The 26,424-nt window shown below is 45.5% G+C and overlaps 3 protein-coding genes and 1 pseudogene across 3 annotated transcripts in view; 2 read left to right on the top strand and 2 right to left on the bottom strand.

The window, feature by feature from the left end:
- LOC144697337 (uncharacterized) overlaps positions 1–26,424 on the top strand; it is a 290,314-nt gene that overhangs the window by 232,447 nt on the left and 31,443 nt on the right. The window lies entirely within an intron of this gene.
- On the bottom strand, positions 1,126–7,274 carry LOC144696998 (uncharacterized). The gene is made up of 2 exons (XM_078568744.1): positions 6,792–7,274; positions 1,126–2,532 (listed from the first exon to the last, which is right to left on the bottom strand). The coding sequence occupies exon 2, from the start codon at positions 2,430–2,432 to the stop codon at positions 1,311–1,313; it is 1,122 nt and encodes a 373-aa protein (XP_078424870.1). The 5' UTR covers positions 2,433–2,532; positions 6,792–7,274; the 3' UTR covers positions 1,126–1,310.
- LOC144697873 (uncharacterized) lies at positions 10,456–25,855 on the bottom strand. Its single transcript, XM_078569842.1, is given in 3 exon segments — positions 10,456–10,990; positions 23,640–25,162; positions 25,733–25,855. Coding segments are annotated over 2 exon segments (1,710 nt in total). The 5' UTR covers positions 24,815–25,162; positions 25,733–25,855.
- On the top strand, positions 13,464–13,778 carry LOC144697363 (large ribosomal subunit protein eL43 pseudogene; annotated as a pseudogene).

Here is a 26,424-nt window from a genome sequence, read left to right as displayed (position 1 = left end):
AGGGTGAGAAAGCACATGGACAACAGAGTTTAGGATGGTCTCACATTTCCAGCTGGGGGGAGAGGGCTGGGCGAATATGAGAGGCTGGCCAGGAAGCATTGGAATCGTCAAGTCATGGGTATGAGGGTTTCAGCCGCAGATGAGCTGGGGTGGGGTGGAGACAGACGATGTTATGGAGATTGAAATATTTGGTATGAGTGATGATGTGGATATGTAGCTCGAAATTCATCTTGGGGTCAAATCTGACACCAAGGTTGTGAAGAGTGTGGTTCAGCCTCAGACAGTTCCCAGGGAGAGGGATGGACTCGGTAGTTAGGGAACAGAATTTGTAGTGGTGACTGAAGACAATGGCTTTGGTCTTCCCAATTTTTAATTGTAGGAAATTTCTGCTCATCCAGTACTGGATGTCGGATAAGCAGTTTGATAATTTAGTAACAGTGGAGGAATGGAGAGCGATGTTGGTGAGGTAGAGCTGGGCATTGTCAGTGTACATGTGAAAACTAATACGGTGCGTTTGGATGATGTCACCTAATGGCAGCATGTCGATGAGAAATAGGAGGGACCAAGGATAGATCCTTGGGGGACACCAAGTTCAAGGACTTTGGAGAGGAAAGGGAGGTTGGAGATGGGACGGTAGTTTGGAAAGACAGTGGGGTGAAAGATAGTTTATTTTAGGATTGGTGATGATGGTGGATTTCAAGGTGAGAGGGACAGTATCAAAAGAGGAAGAGGACTGTTAACAATATGAGCTAACAAGGAGAAATTGGATGGTCAGCAGTTTGGTGAGGATAGGGTCAACGGAGCAGAATGTAGGTCTTATGGACAAGATGAGCACTAAGAGAGCATGAGGGGATATGAGAGAGAAGCTGGAGAAAGATGTGAGTTCAGGACTTGGGCAAGGGGAAACTTCAGAGACAGCTTTTCCCAGTGGTTTAGTGAAAGGGAGGAAAGCAGCAGAGGCAGCTGAGCAGATTGTCTCAATCTTAATGACAAATAAGCTCCATGATCTCCTCACACTTGTTGTTGGAGTGAGGATGAAGGAGACAGGGGAGAGGGAGAGCACTCCAAAAGAAACTAAGTTTTGTTAGAGATATTGAAAAGATTCAATACACTGTGTTTAATACAAAGCTGATTTATTTGTCTTTTATACAGAATATTAACCTCTATAACTGGGCTACAGTTTGTTATCATCAGTTTTCATCATTGACTGTATCTGTGGCATCTGGGGGATGGGGCATTGGGGGATGAGGACATTTCATCATCAGGGTTCAGTCCTGGATCTGATTAACAGCAAAATCTCATCACTGTAGTTACTTGTGAACTCGCTGGTGTTTCTGCAGGGTGGATACCTGAGTGAATCCTTTCCCACACTCGGAGCAGGTGAACGGCCTCTCCCCGGTGTGAATGCACTGGTGTACAGTGAGGTTAGATGATGTTTTGAACCCAGTCCCACAATGAGAGCACCTGAATGGTCTCTCCCCAGTGTGAACTCGCTGGTGAACAATGAGGTCAGCTGATCGCCTGAACCGGGACCTGCAGTGGGAGCAGCTGAATGGTCTCTCATCAGTGTGAATACGTTGATGGGACATCAGTTCCTGGGAACTTTTAAAGCACTTCCCGCAGTCTGAGCATTTAAACGGTCTCTCATCAGTGTGAACCCGCTGGTGTGTCAGTAGGTGGGATGAACGAGTGAATCCCTTTCCACACACACTGCAGGTGAACGGCTTCTCCCCAGTGTGAATTCGCTGGTGTACAGTGAGGTCAGATGATTGCCTGAACCCAGTTCCGCAGTGAGAGCACCTGAATGGTCTCTCATCAGTGTGTACACGTTGATGGGACATCAGTTCCCTGGAACTTTTATAACACTTCCCACAGTCTGGGCATTTAAAAGGCCTGTCCTCAGTGTGAACTCGCTGGTGTGCCATGAGATGGGATGACTCAATGAATCCCTTCCCACACTCGGAGCAGGTGAATGGCCTCTCCCCGGTGTGAATTCTCTGGTGTACAGTGAGTTGAGATGATCGTCTGAACCCAGTCCCACAGTGAGAGCACCTGAATGGTCTCTCATCAGAGTGAACACGTTGATGGGACATCAGTTCCCAGGAACTTTTATAGTACTTCCCACAGTCTGCACATTTGAAAGGTCTCTCTCCAGTATGAACTCGCTGGTGTATCAGTAGGTGGGATGAATGAGTGAAACCCTTCCCACACTCGGAGCAGGTGAACTGCCTCTCCCTGCTTCGACTGCATTCGTGAATTTCCAGCTCAGACAGGTAACTGGATCCTCCCTCACAGTTCCCACATTTCCCAGGTTCCACCCCACTGTGACTGCACTTGTGTCTCGAGAGGCCAGATGTTTGGCTGCAGCCTCGTACACACACAGCACACATGTATGTTTTCTCTCCGCTGTGAACGGTGCCTTTTCCTTCCATATTCAAAATCCGATGATATTCAGATTACAATAAATTGGGCGACTCTGTCAGATCCTGATGTGATGTTTGGTTTGAACTCCCCCACTCCCCTTCTAATATCCTGTGAAATTTATTTAAAACAGAAAAAAAGGAGTGAGAGAGAACCCACAAAAACACAAAGGCAGGTTGTGAAATTGAGCTGAAAGAATCTGGTAATTTGTAGGGCCGGCACGAGGAAAAAGTGACCATGAAAACTGCTGGATTGTCATAAAAACACAACTGGTTCACTACTGTCCTTCAGGGAAGGGAACTGGTCTCCTAGTCTGGGCCAACACAAGACTCAGGGCACTATGGGAGGAGAGGGAGAGAGAAGCGGACGTGGGAGAGGCAAGTGCCTAGGAGAGGGATTTTATATATCTACAACTTGGTCAGAACTTTGACGGAATCTCCCAAACACTCAACCTCCACCTCCTAGAAGGACCAGGGTAGCGGGCGTATGTGAACACCATCACCTACAAGTTCCTCTTCCAGTCATACACCATCCTGGCTTGTCTGACATTCAGTACTGGGTGAGCAGAAATTTCCTCCTTTTTAATATTGGAAAGACCGAAGCCATTGTCATCAGTCCCCGATACAAACTCCATTCCCTAGCCACTGACTTCATCCCTCTCCCTGATAACTTTTATTTTTATTCTTTCATGGAATGTGGGTGTCGCTGGCTGGGCCAGCATCCCTAATTGCCCTTGAGAAGGTGTTGGTGAGCTGCGTTATTGAACCCCTGCAGTCCTGGTGTAGGTACACCCACAGTGCTGTTAGGAAGGGAGTTCCAGGATTTTGACCCTGCGACAGCGAAGGAACTGCGATATATTTCCAAGTCAGGATGGTGAGTGACTTGGAGGGGAACTTCCAGGTGGTGATGTTCCCATGTATCTGCTGCGCTTGTCCTTGGAGATAGCAGAGGCCTCAGGTTTGGAAGGTGCTGTCGAAGGAGCCTTGGTGAGTTGCTGCAGTGCATCTTGTAGATGGTACACATGCTGTATGAAGTTAAAGCACATTGTTTGCAACCTCAATGTCATATTTGACCAGAAGGGGAGCTTCTGACCACAAATCTGCACCATCACTAAGACTGCCCATTTCCACCTCAGTAACATCGCCTGACTTTGTCTCTGCCTCAGCTCATCTGCTTCTGAAACTTACATCCATCAAACTGTTACCTTTAAACTTGATTATTCCAACACAATAGAGACCGGCCTCCCATACTCTACCCTCAGTAAACGTGAGATCATCCAAAACTCTGCTGACTATATCCTCACTCACACCAAGTCCCATTTGCCTATCATCCTGTGCTTGCTGATCCACATTGGCTCCTGGTTAAGCAGTATCTCAATTTTAAAATGCTGATCCTTGTTTTCAAATCTCTCCATGGCCTCCCCTCTCCCAATCTCTATAATCTCCTCCAGCCCTACAACCCTCCAGGGTCTCTGGGCCCAACAACTGTCCCACATTCCCACCAAAGCTACACATCGAGCCGCCGGAGCCTCCAGCCTGGAACTCGGAGTGGGAGAAGGGGGAAGAATGAGGAGACACAATATAGTCTGACACTCACAGTAACCTACAGTCTATTTGTATTACCGGGATAGTGAGACAGTTCAGAAACATTTCATTGAACTACAGAAAAGTTATGGCACAGAAAGAGGCCATTCAGCCCATCGTATCTATGCCGGCCAAAAAATAAAAAATAAAAAACTAGCCACCCATTCTAATCCCACCTTCCTGCATCTGGTCCGTAGCCTTGCAGGTTACAGCACTACAGCAGACCCAGTTACCTTTTAAATAGGTTGAGGGTTTCTGCCTCCACCACCAAACAAGGCAGTGAATTCCAAACACCCACCACCCTCTGGGTGAAGAGATTTTTCGTATAATCCTATGTCCCCTATAATCTTCCTACCAATCACCTTAAATCTATGGACTCTGGTAATTGACCTCTCAGCTAGGGAAAACAAGTCTTTACTGTCTACGCTATCTGGGCCTCTCATAACTTTGTACACCTCAATTAGGTCACCCCTCAGCCTCCTCTGTTCGAAGGAAAACAACCCTAGCCGATCCAATCTTTCTTCATAGCTGCAGTTTTCTGGCCCTGGCAGCATTCTTGTAAATCTGTCCTGCCACCTTCAGGGACCAGTGGACGTGCAGTCCAAAGTCTCTCACTTCCTTCAGCCCTATCAATATCCTCCCATTTATTGAGTATTCCTTTGCTTTTTTTGCTTTCCCCAAATGCATTACCATGCACTTTTCTGGATTTAATTTCATTTGCCCTTTTCTGACCACTCACCAACACAACTCCTGTAGAAGATCCCATCAGGAAAACATTTTAGTTTCCCTTCTGTAAATCCTTCCCTTCTAACCCCCTGTAAAATGAGTTTCCAAAATCCATTCCTGTCAGTCAGTGAGGCAAGTCTGGCCACAGGAGAGGTGCCAGAGGACTGGAGGACAGCCAATGTGGTACTGTCATTCAAGAATGCAGGAAGGGATAAACCAGGGAACTACAGGCCAGTCAGTCTAACCTCAGTGGTGGGGAAACTATTGGAAGCAATTCTGAGGGATGAAATTAATCTACACTTGGAGAGGCAGGGATTAAACAAGGACAGTTAGCATGGTTTTGTTAAGGGGAGGTCATGTCTGACCAATTTGATTGAATTTTTCGAAGATGTGACCAGGTGTGTAGATGAGGGCAATGCATTTTACGTAGTCGACTTGGACTTCATCAAGGCTTTTGATAAGGTCCCACATGGGAGACTGATAATGAAGGTAAGAGTCCATGGGATCCAAAGCAATTTGGCAAATTGGATCCAGAATTGGCTGAGTGGCAGGAAGCAGAGGGTGATGGTCGAGGGGTGTTCTTGTGATTGAATGCCTGTGTCCAGTGGGGTTCCACAGGGATCAGTGTTGGGTCTCTAGCTGTTTGCGGTATATATAAACAATTTAGACTTGAATGTTGGAGGGTTGATCAGTAAGTTCGTGAATGTCACGAAAATTGGTAGGGTGGTAAATAGTGAGGAGGATAGCCTTAGATTGCAGGAGGATATAGACGGGCTGGTCAGATGGGCTGATCAGTGGCAAATGGAATTTGATCCAGATAAGTTTGAGGTGATGCACTTAGGTAGAACAAACAAGGCACAGGAATACACGATGAACGGTAGCACCCTGGGAAGTACCAAGGATCAGGGGGTGCAAGTCCACCGGTCCCTTAAGGTAGCAGAACAGGTAGATAAGGCATATGGGATACTTGCCTTTATTAGCTGAGGCACAGAATATAAGAGCAGGGAGGTTATGCTGGAACTGTATAAAATGCTGGTTAGGCCACAGTTAGAGTATTGCGTGCAGTTCTGGAAGAATGTGATTGCACTAGACAGAGTGCAGAGGAGATTTACCAGGATGTTGCCTGGGCTGGAGAGTTTTAGTTATGAGAAGAGATTGGATAGACTGGGGTTATTTTCCCTGGAGCAGAGGAGATTGAGGGGGGACATGATTGAGGTGTATAAAATTATGAGAGGCATAGATAGGGTAGACAGGAAGGGACTTTTCCCTTGGTGGAGGGATCAATAACCACAGGGCAGAGATTTAAAGTAAGGGGCAGGAGGTTTAGAGGGGATGCGGGGAAGGATTTTTTCACCCAGAGGGTGGTGGGAGTCTGGAACTCACTGCCTGAAAAGGTGGTAGAGGCAGATACCCTCATAACATTTAATTTGGATGTGCACTTGCGATGCCATGGCATACAAGGCTATGGGCCTAGTGCTGGAAAATGGGATTAGAATTAGGTAAAAACAGAATTACCTGGAAAAACTCAGCAAGTCTGGCAGCATCGGCGGAGAAGAAATCAGTCAACGTTTCGAGCCCTCATGGCCATGAGGGCTCGAAACGTTGACTGATTTCTTCTCCGCCGATGCTGCCAGACTTGCTGAGTTTTTCCAGGTAATTCTGTTTTTATTTTGTTTTGGATTTCCAGCATCCGCAGTAGCTTTTAGCTTAGAATTAGGTACCTGTTTGACCAGCACAGACTCGATGGGCCGAAGGGCCTTTTTCTGTGCTGTCGACCTCTATGACCCCAGGATAGTAATTTACAACATTCTCTCCTGCTGACAGGGACAGGGATGACCGCGCATGCGCCCAGCTGCACATTGCCCTCCCCCCATAAACCCGGGTCTTGCAGGAGCTCGGAGCTGCCGCCCGCTGGGTATAAAGGCGGGACTGGGAGTTTGTTATGCGAGGTCTGAAGTTTAAACAGTATTTAAGAAGCCTTCCCGCCGCCACCTCCCCCCACACGGGTTCCATTCCTCTCCGGCCGCCCGCCGGCTCCGCTCCTCCCTTGACGTTTCTCACCTGATGTTGAACCAGTCGATCTGCCGACGTCCATTTTCAACAATCAAACCGCGCATGCTCCAGTCACAGCCCCGCCTAGCGCGGTGTCTCCTGTCGTGAAGATAGGGCACATTCTGGGCCCCGGGGAATGGTGGGTATTATCACCGCCATTAAATGCCAGGCTTTGTAAATACGAAATATCGTTTTGTGATTCGATTGGAATTGCAGCCAAAGGGTTCAGATAATCTCAAAATTGGGTGATGATAGGAAACTTGGAAGCATTGTAAACTTTGAGGAGCACAATGTTGAACTTCAAAAGGACGTAGGCAAGTTTGTGGAGTGGACAGATAGCTGGCAGATGATTTTCGTTGTGGAGAAGTGTGAGGTGATTTTTTTAAAATTCATTCACGGGATGTGGGAATCGCTGGCTGGGGCAGCATTTATTGCCCATCCCTAGTTGCTCTTGAGAAGGTGATGGTGAGCTGCTTTCTTGAACCGCTGCACTTCTTGTGACGTAGGTACACCCACAGTGCTGTTAGGAAGGGAGTTCCGGGATCTTGATCCAGCGAAAGTGAAGGAACGGTGATATATTTCCAAGTCAGGATGGTGAGTGACTTGGGGGGGAACTTTCAAGTGGTGGTGTTCCCATCTGTCTGCCGCCCTTGTCCTTCCAGATGGTAGTGGTTGTGGGTTTTTAAGGTGCTGTTGAAGGACCCTTGGTGAATTCCTGCAGTGCATCTTGTAGTTGGTACACACTGCTGCTACTGTGTGTTGGTGGTGGAGGGAGTGAATGTTTGTGGATGTGATGCCAATCAAGCAGGCTGCTTTGTCCTGGATAGTGCCAAGCTTCTTGAGTGTTGTTGGAACTGCACTCATTCACGCAAGTGGGGTGTATTCCATCACACTCCTGACTTGTACCTTGTAGATGGTGGACAGGCTTTGGGGAGTCAGGAGGTGAGTTACTCCTCGCATGATTCCTAACCTCTGTCCTGCTCTTGTAGCCACAGCATTTATATGGCTAGTCCAGTTCAGTTTCTGGTCAATGGTAACCCGCAGAATGTTGATAGTGGGGGATTCAGTGATGGTAATGCCATTAAACATCAAGGGGAAATGGTTGGATGATCTCTTTTTGGAGATGGTCATTACCTGGCACTTGTCAGCCTAAGTCTGGATATTGTCCAGATCTTCCTGCATTTGGACATGGACTGCTTCAGCGTCCGAAGAGTCGCGGAACATTGTGCAAACATCAGTGAACATCCCCACTTCTGACCTTGTGATGGAAGAAAGGTCATTGCTGAAGCAGCTGAAGATGGTTGGGCTGAAGACACTACAGTGATGTCCTGGAGCTGAGACGACTGACCTCCAACAACCACAACCATCTTCCTTTGTGCTAGCTATGACTCGAACCAGCGGAGAGTTTTGCTCACGATTCCCATTGACTTCACTTTTGCTAGGGCTCCTTGATGCCATGCTCAGTCAAATGCAGCCTTGATGTCAAGGGCGGTCACTCTCACCTCACCTCGGGAATTCAGCTCTTTTGTCCATGTTTGAACTAAGGCTGTAATGAGGTCAGGAGCTGAGTGGCCCTTGCGGAACCCAAACTGGACGTCAATGAGTAGGTTATTGCCAAGCAAGTGCCGCTTGATAGCACTGTTGATGACCCCATTACTTTACTGATGATCGAGAGTAGATGGGGCAGTACTTAGCTGGGTTGGACTTGTCCTGCTTTTTGTGCACAGGACATACCTGGGCAATTTTCCACATAGCCAGGTAGATGCCAGTATTATAGCTGTATTGAAGCAGCTTGGCTCGGGGCGCGGCAAGTTCTGGAGCACAAGTCTTCAGTACTGTTGCCGGAATGTTGACATGGGCTATAGCCTTTGTAGTATCTAGTGCCTTCAGCCGTTTCTTGACATCACGTGGAGTGAATAGAATTGGCTGAAGGCTGGCATTTGTAATGCTCGGGACCTCCGGAGGAGGCCGAGATGGATCATCCACTCGGCACTTCTGGCTGAAGATTGTAGTAAATGCGTACTGATGTTCTTAACTCCTCCATCATTGAGGATGGCGATATTTGTGGAACCTCCTCCTCCAGTGAGTTGTTTAATTGTCCACCACCATTCACGACTGGATGTGGCATTTTGGTAGGAAGAACATGGAGAGACAATATGAAATAAAGGATACAATTCTTCAGGGGGTGCAGGAGCAGAGGGACTTGGATGTATATGAGCATAAATCATTAAAGGTGGCAGGACAGGTGGAGAGTGCAGTTCATAAAGCATACAGTATCCTGAGCTTTATCAATAGGGGCATAGGCTATAAGAGCAAGTACATTATGCTGAGCTTATATATGACATTAGTTAGGTCTCAGCTGAAGTTCTGTGTACAGTTCTGGGCACCACACTATAGGAAGGATGTGAACGCATTGGAGTGAGTGCAGAAGAGGTTTACGAGAATGGTGCCAGGGATGAGAAACTTCAGTTACGAAGATAGAGGTTGGGACTGCTCCCCTTGGAGAGAAGATGGCTAAGAGGATATTTGATAGAGATGTTCAAAATCATGAGGGGGCTGGATAGAATTTATAGGGAGAAACTTTTCCCACTTGTAAAAGGATCGAGAATGAGAGGGCACAGATTTAAAGTGTTTGCAAAAGAAGCAAATATGACATGAGAAAAAACTTTTTCACACAGCGAGTGGTTCAAGTCTGGAATGCACTGCCTGGAAGTGAGAGGGAGGCAGGTTCAATCGAGGCATTCAAGAGGGCAGTAGATGATTATTTGAATAGAAACAATGTGCAAGGGTGCAGGGAAAAGGCAGGAGAATGGTGCTAAGTCAATGCTTATTTGGAGAGCCCTGCAGACACAATGGGCCGAATGTCTTCCTTCTGCACCGTAACAATTCTGTGATTATGTTTCAGAAAGTTGGTGCATGGGTCCTCTGTCATTGTGCTCTCCTGGTGTGTCAGTAAATAGAATGGCTGAGTGAATCCCTTTCCACATGCAGCTGGTAAACAGCGTTTCTGCATTCTGAATGTATCCACGAGTTAACAGGGAATTGAATGGCACCCCAGTCAACAGTAACTATAGCATGCTGCATATAGCACCTTAGCCACAGTAAAAAGTTCCAAATCCCTTCACAGCTACGTTAACAATCCGCACATTAATGGGTAGATTCCCCACACCTCTGTGCTTGTGACTCCAATTTGGTCCCCAGAACACTACCATCATTTCCATCCAAAAATTGAAATACACATATTTTGCCAAGGTAAATGGTCAATTCCATGGTGTAACACCCCAATAGTTGTAAGCAGCAGATCCTCTGGCTCAGTATGAGACGTGCCTTGGTAGATGGGCTAGGAATGTAGTATAAACACAGCCTGACAGATGCTTCATCAACTCCAAGTCACAGTCCACAGTGAAATAATCTGAGGGCTAAATGGACTCCTTGAGCTCTCTCATTGCACATTGTTCGATAAGAATGAGATCATACCTATCCAACCATCTTTTATCAACTGGAGTAGGTCATTCAGCCCTTCAAGCCTGCTCTGCCATTCAGTTAGACTCTGGCTGATCAATTTGTCTCCTCTGAACTTGAGGGACAAATTCCTGAACAGTTAGCTCCAGCCAGTTATAGGGGGTTATAACCAGCAGCAGGAACAAATGCAAACTGTCAGAATGAACAGGGTTCAGACCTGGATGTGATTAACTGCAATATCAAGAGAATCCACCTCCAGAAGTTATTTGTGAACTCGTTGGTGTCTCATTAGGTTTTGTGACTGAGTGAATCTCTTCCCACACATGGAGCAGGTGAATGGCCTCTCCCCGGTGTGAACTCGCTGGTGTGTCAGAAGGTCAGATGAATTAGTGAACCCCTTCCCACACACGGAGCAGGTGAACGGCCTTTCCCCAGTGTGACCACGCTTGTGTTTCAGGAGATGAGATGAACTGCTGAATCCCTTCAAACACACAGAGCAGGTGAATGGTCGCTCCCCAGTGTGAATTCGCTGGTGTGTGAGAAGGTTGAATGATCGATTAAATCCCTTCCCACACATGGAGCAGGTGAACGGTCTCTCCCCAGTGTGACTGCGTTGATGACTTTCCAGCTGGGATGGAGAAATGAAACCCTTCCCACAGTCACCACATTTCCACGGTTTCTCTATGGTGCGGGTGTCTTTGTGTCTCTCCAGATTGCCTGCTTCCATGTCAGCAGATTCTCCTTTTCAAATATCCTGTAAAAGGAGTTTACAAACATCAGCACTGTCAGTACAGGATAGAAATTCAGAACAGACAATTCTAGTTTCTATGGAGCATGTTTTCCTCACATGTTCCTGCAAAGCAATAAATCGTCATCCCACACATTTTCCCCCTCCCTTTGCTGGAATCCAAACTCAGGGTTACCAACTGTTCAGTGTTTTATCGGATTCTCCCTATTTGAGTTAACTGCCCCAGGCTGCATAGTGCAAGGATGCTGTTTGTCCCATCCATTGGACCTGCATTGAAACTTATTCAATCAGTTCTGGCAGCCAAACCTAATCCCCACCCACCCTCACAGCTCTGGCAGCACCCCACTCAACAGCCTCCCTCAACGCACATGTACAGACCCCATGACAGGCTGTCCCTTAATTACCTCTGTGAGAGTTGCTCACCCTGCCAAACCCATCACATCAACTCCGCCATCCCTTGCTCTTCTCCCAGTTTTCTCCCTCTACTCTGGCTGGGTTCAGTTCTCAAGCCTCTCTGTGCAGAGTGAGAATATAATCAATCAATCAATCATTTTCTCTCCTGGTCACTGAGACCCTGAAGCCGCGCCCACTCTTTGTTGCTTCACCAAGATGGCCGCACAGAAAGTTAAAAAGTCCTGGAGCTGCAAACACGGGACCTACAGGTTCTTGTGGGGGATTTGGGGCCTCCAGCGAATGTTTCTGAATCCTCCTCGCCCACCTCCCAGGGTTTCCTTCCTTCCCACAGATCAGATCCTCATTGATTTGAGCCCAAAGTGTAACCTCTTATTTATTGTCCCCCCCTCCCCCATCCGCTGATGTGAACCATCCTCCACTCGCTGACCCAGGATGGCGGCCGTTTACCTGGGCCTGTTCCCAGGAGGGAGAAGCCCCGCAGCTGCAAACCAGCAGCTGATAATTTTTCATAACGGTTACACCAGCTCACAATGCCCGGGGAGTGATTGACGGGAGGGACGGACCAATAGGAAGAGTGGATAGGGCTGGAGAACCGAATGAGAGCGGCTGGTCCTCCAATCGGAGTGAATGAGGGGCGGGGCTGAGCCCATAACTCCCCTCATTGTTTCCGAAGGCTGCACATTGTCCCCGATAAATGTGGCGGCCGTTAACCCGGGGAATGGTCCGAGCAGCTGCAGCCGGTTCAAATATCGTACCCGAGCCTCGTATAGGAGGCTTGGGGCCCTCACAGAGTGTTTGTGAAGCCTCCCAGCCCACTCGCCGGCTCCTTCCATCCCCCATGACCCACCCGGCAGTATTTTAGCGGCCGAGAATTTCGACACAAAACACCTCAGCTCTCTCCCATCACCCGCACTGCGCATGCTCCAGCTCACAATGCCCGACTGATCGGCGGCCGCTCTGGACCAATAGGAAGAGGGGGCGGGTCTGGAGGACCGAGCGGGAGCGCCTGGTCCTCGAACCAATCGGAGTGAATGAGGGGCGGGGCTGACCCCATAACTCCCTCATTGTCTCCGAAGGCGCCCCGGCTGCGCATTGTTTCCGATAAATGTGGCGGCCGTTAACCCGGAGAATGGTCGGAGCAGCTGCAGCCGGTTCAAATGTCGTACCCGAGCCTCGTATAGGAGGCTTGGGGCCCTCACAGAGTGTTTGTGAAGCCTCCCAGCCCTCTCGCCGGCTCCATCCCTCCCCATGACCCACCCGGCAGTATTAAGACACAAATCACCTCAGCTCTCTCCCATCACCCGGACTGCGCATGCTCCAGCTCACAATGCCCGACTGATCGGCGGCCGCTCTGAGCCAATAGGAAGAGGGGGCGGGGCTAGAGGGGGCGGGGCTGGAGGACCGAGCGGGAGCGCCTGGTCCTCGAACCAATTGGAGTGAATGAGGTAAAAACAAAAAACTACTGCGGATGCTGGAAATCCAAAACAAAAACAGAATTACCTGGAAAAACTCAGCAGGTCTGGCAGCATCGGCGGAGAAGAAAACAGTTGACGTTTCGAGTCCTCATGACCCTTCAACAGAGTTCTGAGCAGTACTCTGTTGAAGGGTCATGAGGACTCGAAACGTCAACTCTTTTCTTCTCCGCCGATGCTGCCAGACCTGCTGAGTTTTTCCAGGTAATTCTGTTTTTGATTAGGTGTGAATGAGGGGCGGGGCTGAGCTCGGGTCTCCCTCATTTGGCTGAAACTCTGCATCATTTTGGAAGCTGATTTGTCTCAAACTCCAGGAGAAAATTGGACCTTTCTGTTTGTGGCTTTAAACAGATGAAACCCTGTGGGCGTGGAGCAAACATTTCAACATTTGTTCGTGAAACAATGAAGGTAACATGATGAAACAATGTAGAAACAATTCAAGGTCTGACTTTCAGGAATAACTGGACAGACAGGGAATGTCACCATTAGAACAAGGAGAGTCCTTGATTTCAATAAATAAACCTGCAGAAGGGTTAGGACAGGTTAGGGAGAAGGTTAATACTATCATCATTCAGAACAAGGAAGATGGCGAAGCGCACCAAGAAGGTGGGGGATTGTGGGTTATGGAACCCGTTATGGAGCCTCACTCCGTAAGATGGTGATAAAGATTGAGATCAACCAACACGCCAAATGCACCTGCTCCTTCTGTGGGAAAACAAAGATGAAGCGGAGGGCAGTCGGTATCTGGCATTGTGGATTTTGCATGAAAACAGTGGCTGGAGGAGTTTGGGCCTACAGCACCACCTCTGCCGTTATAATAAAGTCTGCAATTCACTGTCTGCGGGAGCTGAAGGATCAGTGAGCACTGGCTGTGGAGTCTGACCTCTTCCAGAGGCTGATGTGTCCTCAAACTTGTTAATAAAATGTTAAATAAAAAGGCAAAAAAAAACCCAACACAAACTGTAAAGGAACAACTGTCCTCAGAGACAAACTCTTCGGGTATGTGTGGAGAGGATGTGCTGAATCAAGTTTAAAGGGGTTAAATGATATATGTTTTCTAGTTTGGGCATTAAAATATGGAACTCAGAAAGATATGGATTGGTGTTGAGGGAGCCAGGTTGGAAGTGGGGGAGATCTAGAACAGTGCATTACTCTAGGGAGCCTTAAAACCAGAGTGACGGTATTTCAGAACTGATTCCTGTAGGTAAGACTGATAGAAACATTTAAAGTGGAGACCATAGATGTTTTGGAGGACGATGTGCACAAGGAATTTGTGAACTATCCGAGGACAATAGTGAGGGGAAAGGAAGGGATCTGGAAAGCAGAAGACATTTCATATGTTATTTATTATAGCAGACAATTCATGTTATTCCAGGAGAAATGGGGCCTGGTTGTATCGGTGTCAGATTTTACACAGCATGCTGTCAGCCTGTGGTTTCGCCGTGGATGAAGATCCTCTGAATGGTACCATTCAAATTACTCAGCTGGAGCTCTCAGGAGCCACATTATCTGCTCAAATAGAGGAAGGTTTGTGTTACAGCTATTGAGAAGCAGCACACACACTCACACGCATCCACACACAGAGACCTGCACACACACACACACCCATGAATGCAAAACCACACAGACACAAACAGAGGACCACATTTACACACACAAACACAGGAATAGTTGCTTGGTTGTACAGAACTTGAGTATTGCTGAAAAGAGACATGTCTAAGCTTTTTGTCTTGCACTCAAGCATTGTTTGAAATTTAAACCAGGCTGCCTTTTATTTTTATTCATTGATGGGATGTGGGCATTGCTGGCTAGGCCAGCGTTTATTGCCCAACACTAATTGCCCTTGAGAAGGTGGTGGTGAGCTGCCTTCTTGAACTGCTGCAGTCCCTGTGGTGTAGGCACACCCACAGTGCTGTCAGGGATGGAGTTCCAGGATTTTTACCCAGCGACAGTGAAGGAACGGTGATATATTTCCAAGTCAGGATGTTGAGTGGCTTGGAGGGGAACTTCCAGGTGGTGGTGTTCCCATTTATCTGCTGCCCTTGTCCTTCCAGATGGTAGCGGTCGTGGGATTGGAAGATGCTGCCTTAGGAGCCTATGTGAGTTCCTGCTGTGCATCCTATGGATAGTGCACAATGCTGCCACTGTTCATCGGTTGTGGAGGGGGTGAATGTTTGTGGTATTGTTGCCAATCAAGCAGGCTGTTTTATCCTTAATGGTGTCAAGCTTCTTGGGTGTCATTGGAGCTGCACTCAAACAGGCAAGTGAAGAACATTCTATCACACTCCTGACTTGTGCCTTGCAGATGGTGGATTTGCTTTCGGGAGTCAGGAGGAGAGTTACTCACCACAGGATTCTTAGCCTCTGACCTGTTCTTGCAGCCACAGTATTTATTTGGCTAGTCCAGTTCAGTTGCTGGTCAATGGCAACACCCAGGATGTTGATAGTGGGGAATTCAGTGATGGTAGTGTCATTGAATGTCATGGGGGGGATGGTTAAATTCTATCTTGCTGGAGATAGTCATTGCTGGGCACTTGTATGGCGCGAATGTACTTGCCAATTGTCAGCCCAAGCCCGGATATAGTCCAGATCTTGCTGCATTTGGACATGGACTGATTCAGTATCTGAGGAGTCGCGAATGGTGCTGAACATTGTGCAATCATCAGCGAACATATCCACTTCTGACCTTATGATGGAAGGAATGTCATTGATGAAGCAGCTGAAGATTTTTGGGCCCACTGAATGTGCATTGACCCTTTCAAAGAGCAATCCAGTTAATCCCATTCCCCCACTCTTTCCCCATATCCCTGGACCGAAGTTTCAGCTGATCATCTGGCCTGTCAAGACACAAGCGCAGTCACATTGGGGAGAAACCAGGTTAACATAGGGACAGTGGGAAGGGATTCAATCACTCATTTGTGTTAGAAAGTCATCAGCACATGCACACCAGGGAGAGGCTGTTCACCTCCTCCATTTGTGGGAAGGGATTCACTCGATTAACAAGCCTCCGAACACACCAGTGAGTTCATACTGGAGAGGGTTTAAATGTTTAGACTGTGACAAGAGCTTTAAAAGCACCGTTCCCATTTTATAGTCTCAGTGTAAGTCAGGCTTCCCAAACTGAGGGTCTGTGACCCCCAGTGAGATCAGATATGAGATTTTGGGCTTGCGAGCTCTGTGGCAGCAATGGCTGCTGAGGAGCTCCAACTGCTTCCTGACAGCTGTGAGGCCCCTTTAAATCCTCACATTTTTTGTTGTTGTTGGGCGTGGCCCAATGGACCCAATTGGGCCCAGGTGTTGCTGCAAAAAAAGCTTGTGAAAAGCTGATTTTTTTCAATAATCAGGATCACAATGTATTAACAATCAGGATAATAATATATTAATAATCAGGATCATAATGTATTTAGAATCAGGATAATAACGTATTAATAATCTGGATCATAATGTATCAATAATCAGGATACTGTTAGGTTAACAATCAGAATCCCACTGCATCAATAATGAAATACTATTTTATTAATGATCAGAGTCCAATTTAAGATTCAGGACAATGTGTGACATTACCAAATCGAAACAAGGATAACTTTCATTCTCCTTAACTTTGTGCCTATCTTCACCATGAGGTGAGTCTGGATAACATTTTCACCAATCTGATCCACATACTGTCGAGGTGCAGTCACTATCTAACACAGCACAGTTGAATTTGTCTGTGACTAAGATATTCATCATTGGACTGGACCAAAGCTCCTTGTGACAAGTACAATTCCTTCAGTGTGATCATTATAATTATCTTCAGCCTCAGAATTCCCTGTGTTGTACATCATTTCTGTTAAGCTCCAATGGTTGTTTAGAAATGAAGACCGAAACCAAGACAGACTCCTTCAGACAGTTTTATTGTTTGTCATAAAACTCTCCACAGCTCCCACTAGTCTCAGCTGTTAACCCTTTTGTACAACCAAATGGGTACTTAGTTAAATAACCTAATAATTAGCAACTGAACTTCTTTAACTGTTTACTTCCTTAACAGATTCCCCTCTTATAAAGAAAGTAATCCTTAAGTTTATATAATCACACAAAAAAATAGTTCTAACAAACATCAATATATATTTTTTCATTCAATAAATTCACCTTATTCCCCTCAAAAAAAAACTACACATGTTTAGATATGTCCACAGAAAAGGATATGTTTTTCTTAAAGAAAAATATGTCACTCTTTGAGGACCTCTAGTAACTTCTTGGAGCTCGCTCCTCTTTTGCTGAAGCAGTCAGATAATTGGTAGCTGCTATCAATCCATTTGAATTTGGCAATCTCCTTATTCTCGAGCATGTGTTTTAAGCTTGCAATGTCAATTCGCAATCTCTTCTCATTAACGCACTTCATAGAGTGAACATTTTCCCAAAGTGACTTATTATCTACAAGACATTCCCTAGGTGCTGTTCCTGAATACCCTTTTCCATTTAAAACTTCTGTCAGTATCTTTAATATAAAGGATGCCACATCTACTGCCTCAACAAGGGCGAGAGTCTCCGCTGCCAACGCACTTTTTACAACTCTTCATATCTTTTAAGATTCCTATGCCAAAGGGCAGCATTTGACTTTTTCTCCATGAGAAATATCATAAATCCTCCCGCACTCGAAAATCCATCACACAGATTTGCATGAGATGCATCACTGAACACAATCAGTTTCATTTTTCTAACATCACTCAAAGATGGGAATTTCAAAACACACTGCTCCATTTTTAATTTTGCCATTGTTTTGTTTTCCTGAATGATTTCTTCAACCTTCAGATCGTTCGTTTTCCTGCTCAATTCCAAAACGTCAAAACTGACATCTGGCCTTGTTTGTTTGCCTAGCCAATTGAGTTTCCCAATTAGATATCTGAGTTCCTTTTTTCCCATTTCAGAAGCAGTGGTATCTTTCTGGGAGACCCTACCATGACTAATTGCAATGGGATTGATGTTCTCTAAGTATGATTGCTGACGTAAAAGGATGTGTGATCCTCTCAGCCTGATTTCTAATCCAATGTACTTAAATGCAACAAAAGTCTGACTTCCAATTTTAAACTCCGTTCTGAGCCCATTAATGACAATGGTTTTAAATTCGCTACTATCACCCCACAAAAAAAAATAACCCAGATGCATCATAAAGGTGCCTGCAAGTTCCCTCCACGGTGCCAATAAAACATTGCCGGGTCTGCTTCCAACTGAAGACATGTCAACTTTAACAAAACTGACCTCACTGAGAAATGCCAAACTCTGAAGGTGACATTTAAACTGTATACGCTTTCATTTCTCTTCCAGAGAGTCCCTTCTGCATGTTGTACCTCTTTTAGTGGATGGAGGAAAATTTCCCTTCGAAATTGGTGTCCCTGCAATAAAGCAGCTTTAATATCAATGAACTCACATTCCCAAGCATTTGTAGCTGATAAAGCTAAAAAGATCTTCAGCATAACTTTCCCTGCCCTAGGTGAATCTACTCTGATATCCTGGTCACCCAATTTATTTTCAAGCCCTCATGCCACTAGCCTGGCTTTAGCTTTATAAGTCCCATTAGGAAGCACCTTTTCCATGCATATCCATCTATGAGACAGAGCTGGTTGTCCCCTATCTGGCACCTCTGTGTATACCCCAAATTCTTTCCAACTGTGTAGTTCTTGCTGTTTGGCATCCTTTATTAATTTATTGTCTAATTTGTTTGAAGCTACTAAGACTTCTCAATCACATGGGATTCTGTTCCTTGTAGCGTTACCAGTCTGTGCCATATTCCTTGACCATGTTAAGCTACACCCTCTATCCTGCCTTCTATAATGCTCTGGACTGTTACTGTTTGGTCTCCCTCTCCCATTTATGAATGTTCTTTCAATAGTTGGTGATCTCTTCCTAGAGGCATGTTCACTCCCAGACTCACTGTCTGGACTGATACTGCGTTTCCGTGCCTTCCATTTTTGTACTTCATGTTTCCAAACCATAGGCCTAACCTTTGGTCCTTTATCCCGTACATTTAACCAGTTTTTATATTTTCCAGTGGCCTTCCCTGCTCTACCTACAATTGTCGCATTTGCCATTGACTAGCCCCTTCTGGCAAGTATGTAACTTTAGTGCCAGCTTTCGACAGTTGTCCTCTGGGACAAATAACTTCATCTTCTTTGTCTAAATTACTTGTTTCCATCTTCAAATACCCTGTCAACTTCAGCTACTTGGTCTTCACAATCATGCAACATACGGGTGTGAGAAACACATGGTTCCTTGTTCCTTCCTATACTTTCCAAACCTGCAAATTTGTAGAATGTGCCAAATAACCTTGATGAGTGCACCCGAATAGACTCATTCCCATGTTGTAAATGACTCTTTTACCATCTTTACTGATAATCTTTCCTGGGACTTTCCACTCGTTAAGTCTTTCTCTCTTATAGTATACCAATTCTCCCTGATTGAAAATAGTTTCTGATGGTCGTACATTGTGTCTCAGAGCTCACCAGATTCTTTCTGAAACTTTGGTTTTAAGGAATGCGCTTCCACTTGCATGTAGTGCATTTAGATGCTCAGACAAGGTAGAGCTAATCATAGTTCCCTCCCAAGCTGGGGGATGATCACTCAGGACTGAAGAAATTTTTGGGTTTCTACCAAAAACCAACTGATATGGACTACAGCCCCCAAACATCTGCACTGAATTCTTGGCATGGACAGTCCATGCTAGAGCAGATGTTAATTTACAGTTTGGTCTATCCGCCAATATTTTATGAAGCATCTCATTTATAACTGCATGATTCCTTTCACACACTCCATTACTAAAGAGGCTTTCAGCTTGGTATTCATAGCTATTATGTTCATGTTTTCGCACATATCCCAAAACTCGTTGTTAGCAAATTCCCCCCATTATCTGAGAGGAATTTCGCTGGAAGTCCCAATCCGGTCCCTTTTCACTTCTCCATTACCTGATCCACAATTATTTTCTCTCCTTTACTGTATATGATTGTCGACTGGCTAAACCTTGTTGCCAAATCTACAAAATGTAAAATAAAAATGTTCTTTTCTTTATCCCACACCTTTAATTCCATCGCCATAACTTCATTGAAATCCGTCGCTAAAGGTAGACTCACTATCGGCCGTGATGGTGTCCTTCTGTACTTCTTACATATATCACATCTATCGCTTATCTCCTCGATAAGTTTAGCGTACTCTCGATCCCTTATCCCTGCATCCCTTTGCAAAATTTTTAATCTTTGCAAAGGGTGGGAAAACCACTGATGCGATTTTAACACAATTTGCTTTTTGTCTTCCAAATTCCTATCCGTGATGCTAATAACACTCCTTTAATCTCCTTAGTAGAAAAATTAGGTTCCATTAAAGGAATACAATAGTGTCCAGATAACATAAATTGTAAATCCACAGGTTTTCCAAATACAATGTCCTTGTCATTTTCCATGTCCAGCTTCATTTGCGCTTTCTTCATCAAGGGTCTGCCCAATATTAATGGTATTTCACTAGACACTACATCCGTGCTGATGAAATGATTGACTCCAGCTATCTTACAAGGAATCACAACTCTTTTTAAAGATTTTCGGGTATTATCATCCCCAGAGCTAAAACTGGTGGAACTCTCAAATTCTTTAACCTTATTCCGGTCCTTGTCATTTAAGGACTCCAGGTAGCATTTTAACCAGTCTATTTCACAGACTGTGGACGTGCTTCTGCTATCTAGCACCGCACAGTTGAAGGTCTCTGCCATCAAGACATTCATCACCAGGTTGAAACTTCTTGTAACTAATACAATGCTCTCTCTTTGGTCAATGTCTCCATCTTCTGCTTCTGTCTCATGTTTAATTTCAAACACCTTATTATATTGTTTAGGACAGTTCATTGCATAATGGTATTTTGAATCGCATCTAAAACACCAGTTGACCACACCCTGGGCATTTCTGGGGTTCACTTTTTTGTCGTAAATTCTTTTCTCCTGCCATAATTGTCAAAGGTCTTTCTGTCCCCATTGTTTCTAGTTACAAATCTCCTTTCGTACTGACACCTGCGTCCTGTTTCTAAACTATCTCGCCATCCCGTTAAGACTCTATCCTCCATTTTCTGTCTTACCACCGAATGGCTCATTTGTGCCACGAAGACTGCCGGAAAGGAATGTTTTCCAGGAATTTTTTTAGAGCTTCTGACATCTGTTCTAGCAGTGTGTGTCTCTCTGCAAACTTAACTCCCGTTAGAACTAGAAGCCTATCTATATTCAATGCTTTGGCACAGTCTAGTAACTTGAACACCAGCGCCAATTGGGGAATTTCTGGATGGAACTTATGCATTGTTGCATATAGTCCACTGAATTCCATTATTTAATCTTCTATGGAATTTTCTTCCAACTTTCTAAATTTGTCAAAATCGGACCATGCTTTGTAAGCACTTAATAAATCATCTTTTTGATCGATCTTATCCATAAAATCTAATAAAGTTTCAAAACCTTCATTTGTGTCCAAACGCTAAGGCTCCAACTCCAAAGATACTTTGCAGCTTATTTTGCTTTCATATGGTAGCGAAAGTGCCAAAGCCATCCCCTGTTTTTTCTCTGGCAAGGACGTAACCTGTGTCCATATGGTTACTTCATTTTTCCATTGGTCGACGCTCAGAAAACATCAGTGGGTAATCAAATCCCGACACGACATTTTAATTCATCCATTTTGTTTTTGTTTTTTGAGTGACTCGAAACCACTCTGCTCATAAGGGTAACTCCAAATACAGTCTTTTGTCCAAAGAAAGCTTAGTTTCCAATCTTCTTGCTTACAAGCAGGAACCTCCTCTTCCAACACTGTTAAGCTTCAATAGCTGTTTAGAAATTAAGACCGAAACCAAGACAGACTCCTTCAGAATTTTATTGCTTGTCATAAAACTCCCCACAGATAGGACTAGTCTCAGCTGTTAACCCTTTTACACAACCAAATGGGGACTTGGTTAAACATCCTAATAATTAGCAATTCAACTTCTTTAACTGTTTCCTTCCCTAACAACCATTGCCGATTGTCATAAAAACCCACCTGGTTCACCAATGTCCATTAGGAAAGGAAATCTGTCGTCCTTACCTGGTCTGGCCTACATGTGACTCCAGTCCCACAGCAATGTGATTGACTCTTAAATGCCTCTGAACAAAGGTAATTGGGGGTGAACAATAAATTCTCACTGCGACATCCGCATCCCACAAACGAATAATTTTAAAAATTGGTTTACATCGTTGCCTTCTCCCTTGTTCTTATGTCCTGGGCCTCGCCATGCTTGAAGGAATAGAACCAGCCTGACTCTGCTTTGTTATCTCTTACACTGTTATCAATCCCCAGGCTGGTACATACAGACACCTTTATCACCTCTGATGAGCACCAAAGGTGTCTATTTTTCTCCCAGTTCGAGGCCAATTCTACTGCACAATTTAATTCATTTTGCAGACATTGCTAATTCTGGAAAGGCTGTGATATGTTTTGTGTTTTGAGCCCACAGTGCAGTTCAGTATAGTTCTTCAGATAGCTTCGGTCTGGGTTCTTCTTTCACCTCGATGTTCCATGTTACCACCATGAGACAGAATCCACACACAGGGTTACACCACAACCGGTCTACATTGATTAATATAAAAGAAATAAAGAAACAGTTAAAAAGGTAGCTATTACGTTGGCTTGCAATAGAGCCATTGTGTTAAAAGCAGGTAAGTTATGCTGAACCTTTATAAAGCTCTGTTTAAACCATAATGGGAGCATTGCATCCATATATAGTCACCACACTTTAGGATGGATGTGATGGTCCTCGAGAGGGTGCAAATGAGGTTTACCAGAATGGTTCCAACAATGAGGGATTTTAGCCACAAGGTCAGGTTCGAAATGCTGGAGTTGTTCTCTTTGGAACAAAGGAGGCGAAGGGGAGATCTGACAGAGGTGAACACCATTAGGACAGGTTTAGATCAAACAGACGAGGAAATTGGCCAGGATCGATAGAGACTGCGGGGAGCAAGGCTGTTAGTAAACTTAACCTTTCATTGCACATTCGTCTATGTACAGTACAAGGCTTAGCACGAGGCTTCACATAGAACCATCTCTCAGCACACTTGTCATGTGATCTTATATCACTGATGATGTGGAAGATTTACATATTTAATAAACCCTTTACACTACATCAAGCCTTTAGTCAGCCCTCCTAACATCTCCTTCTTTGACTCCATGTCAATTATTTTTGGATGTCAGTTTATGCTTTGCCTAAATGGTGTGATGTAAATGAAAGTTATTTTTCAATCACACTGTAACATACTGGGGAAACCAGGATTAAAATACTATCTGGGGAAATACAGTTAGATCACAGATCAGCCATGACCATAATGAATGACAGAACAGGCTCGAGCGGGTAAATGACCTTCTCCTGTTCCTAATAAACATGGACTCAAACACCAGCTGATGAATGGAAAATCATGGGAGAACTGGGGAAAAGACACTTCACCAGAAACTAGCACTGGAGCATAGTTAGAGTGTGAGAGAAGTCTGGGCAGAAACTACACAGGAACTGGAGATGGTCATTCAGCCCTTGAGCCTGCTCCACCATTTAGTTAGGCTGATCAATTAGTTTCTCATCAAGATTTATTTGGCTTCTATCCAGAATATTAAGCTCCAGCCCAGTTATCAGGGAAATGAACATCAGCGGAAACAAACCTTAACTCTTAGAGTGAACATTGTTCAGTCTTGGATGTGATTAACAGCAGCAACAACAGCAGAACCCAACCTGCGGAGTCACTTGTGAATTCGCTGGTGTCTCAGCAAGTTGGATGAACGAGCAAATCTCTTCCCACACACAGAGCAAGTGAATGGCATCTCCCCAGTGTGAAGCTGCTGGTGTCTCAGAAGGTGGGATGACTGAGTGAATCCCTTCCCACACTCGGAGCAGGTGAAGTGTCTTTCTCCAGTGTGAATTTGCTGGTGTGTTCGCAGATACTTCTTGCTTTTAAAGCTCTTCTCACAATCAGAACATTTGAAAGGTCTCTGATCAGTGTGAACAAGTTGATGTTCAGTGAGCTGGGATGGCTGAGTGAATCTCTTGCCACATGTAGAGCAAGTAAATGGCCTCTCCCCAGTGTGAATTCGCTGGTGGATCAGAAGATGGGGTGAATCAGTGAATCCCTTCCCACACACAAAGCAAATGAATGGCCTCTCCCCGGTGTGAACGCGCTGGTGTCTCAGACGGTGGGATGAACGGGTGAATCCCATCCCGCACACAGAGCAGGTGAATGGCTTCTCACCAGTGTGAACTCGCTGGTGTGTCACTTGATCCTGTTTGCTTTTAAAGCTCTTCTCACAGTCAGAACATTGGAATGGTCTCTTATCAGAGTGAACTCGCTGGTGTGTCAGCAACTGGGATAAAAGTCTGAATTTTCTCTCACACAGGGAGCAGGTGAACGGCCTCTCCCCAGTGTGAGTGCGTTGATGGGCTTGTAAATCATTTTTACTTTTAAAACTCTTCTCACAGTGAGAACACTGAAAAGGTCTCTGATCAGAGTGAACAAGTTGGTGTGTCAGCAGGTGAGATGACTGAGTGAATCCCTTTCCACACACTGAGCAGGTGAAAGGCCTCACATCCATGTGAATGCGTTGGTGTCTCTGCAGGTCCTTTGTGCTTTTAAAGCTCTTCTCACAGTCAGAACATTGAAAAGGTCTCTGCTCAGAATGAACCTGCTGGTGAATCAGGAGGCTTGATAAAGCATTACACCCCTTCCCACATTCGGGGCAGGTGAATGGCCTCTCACCAGTATGAACACGCTGGTGTGTGTAGAGACTGGATGAGTAAGCAAATCCCTTCCCACACTCAGAGCAGGTGAATGGCCTCACTCCAGTGTGACTGCGTCGATGAATATCCAATTCAGATGGGTAATTGAATCCCTTCCCACAGTCCCCACATTTCCACGGTTTCTCCATGGTGTGGGTATCCTCGTGTCTTTCCAGGTTGAATAAGTTGAAGCTTTGTTTACACAGAAGACATGTATGGTTTCTATTCACTGTGAATGGTGTGATTTTTTTTCAGGTTGTGTAACTGGTTAAAGCTCTTTCCACAGTCAGTGCACTGGAACATTCTCACTCAGGTATGTGTGTGTCTCGGTGCTTTTCCAGTCACATTGGTGTTCAAAATCTTTTTCTACAGACAGGACAGACAAACATTTCTCCTTCCACATTCAACTGCCGATGATATTCAGGCCCTGATTAATCGAGTGACTCAACCAGATCTCGATGTGATGCTTAGTTTGAGTTTTGCATTCTTCTAATACCCTGTAAAATGTTATCACAAAAGTCATCTCATTAAGTTAAGGTTTGAAATTCAGAACAAACAATTCTAGTTTCCATGGAACATTTTTTCCTCCCTTGTTTCCCCAAAGCTGTAAATCCCCGTCCCACACACTCGCCCTGCTCCCTGGGCTGAAATCCAAACCCATCTCACCATCTCTTTCCTCCATTCCCAGTTTTCTCTCTCCCTCTCCTCTGCCTGTGTTCAGTTCTCCAGCTCCTGTCTGCAGACTGACAATAAAATCAATGAGTCTTATTGGGGGTTTGGGGCCTCCAGCGGGTGTTTCTGAATCCTCCCCGCCCACCTCCCAGGATTTCCTTCCTTCCCACAGATCAGATCCTCATTGATTTGCGCCCAAAGTGTAACCTCTTATTTATTGTCCCCCCTCCCCCATCCTCTGATGTGAACCATCCTCCACTCGCTGACCCAGGATGGCGGCCGTTAACCTGGGCCTGTTCCCGGGAGGGAGAAGCCCCGCAGCTGCAAACCAGGAGCTGACAATTATTCCTCAGGGTTTGCGGATCCACAAAGTGTTTCCAAATCCTCCCACCCACCGCCTCGCTCTGACTCCGCTTCTCCGGGACAAACAGGCGCCTCTTCCCGCAAGGCCGCCAATCGCAATGCGCATGCTCCAAACTCTTTGACACTGCGCCTGCGTACTGGTGTCCAGCTTCGTCAGCCACACTGCGCATGCTCCAGACTCTTTGACAATACACATGCTCACTGATGTCCCGCTGCACTGCGCATGCTCCAGCTCACAGTCCTCGCCTGATTGTCAGCAGCTCCGGAAGAGGGGGCGGGGTTGCTGGTCCTTCAACCAATTGGAGTGAATGAGGGGCGGGGCTGAGCCCGGATTTCACTCATTGGCTGAAACTGCATCATTTTGAAAGCTGATTTGTCTCAAACTCCAGGAGAAAATTGGATCTTTCTGTTTGTGGCTTTAAACAGATGAAATGACTGCCACTTCTCCTGTGGATGTGGAGCAAACATTTCAACATTTGTTAATAAAATGTGGGAACATGATGAAACAATGCGCAAACAAGTCAAGGTCTGACTTAAGGGAATAACTGGGCAGACAAGGAATGTCACTATTAGAATAAGGAGAGTCCCTGGATTCAATAAATGAACCAGCAGAAAGGTTAGAGAGAAGGTTAAAGAAGTTATGTTCTTTTCTGTTTGTCTCTTTCACCATGTTCACCTTCATTGTTTTCTATTTCCCTCCTGGTGTTTGACAAGGTGTTTACCA

The sequence above is a fragment of the Cetorhinus maximus genome, chromosome 23 (genome assembly GCF_964194155.1).
Source record: "Cetorhinus maximus chromosome 23, sCetMax3.hap1.1, whole genome shotgun sequence".
Classification (NCBI taxonomy): domain Eukaryota; kingdom Metazoa; phylum Chordata; class Chondrichthyes; order Lamniformes; family Cetorhinidae; genus Cetorhinus; species Cetorhinus maximus.
Note: the sequence above shows the minus strand (reverse complement) of the source record. Positions and strands in the feature narration are given on the sequence as shown.

What these genes read in the sequence shown, in the direction of transcription:
- LOC144696998 (XM_078568744.1), bottom strand. Translation starts at nt 2,432, where the DNA reads ATGGAAGGAAAAGGCACCGTTCACAGCGGAGAGAAAACATACATGTGT.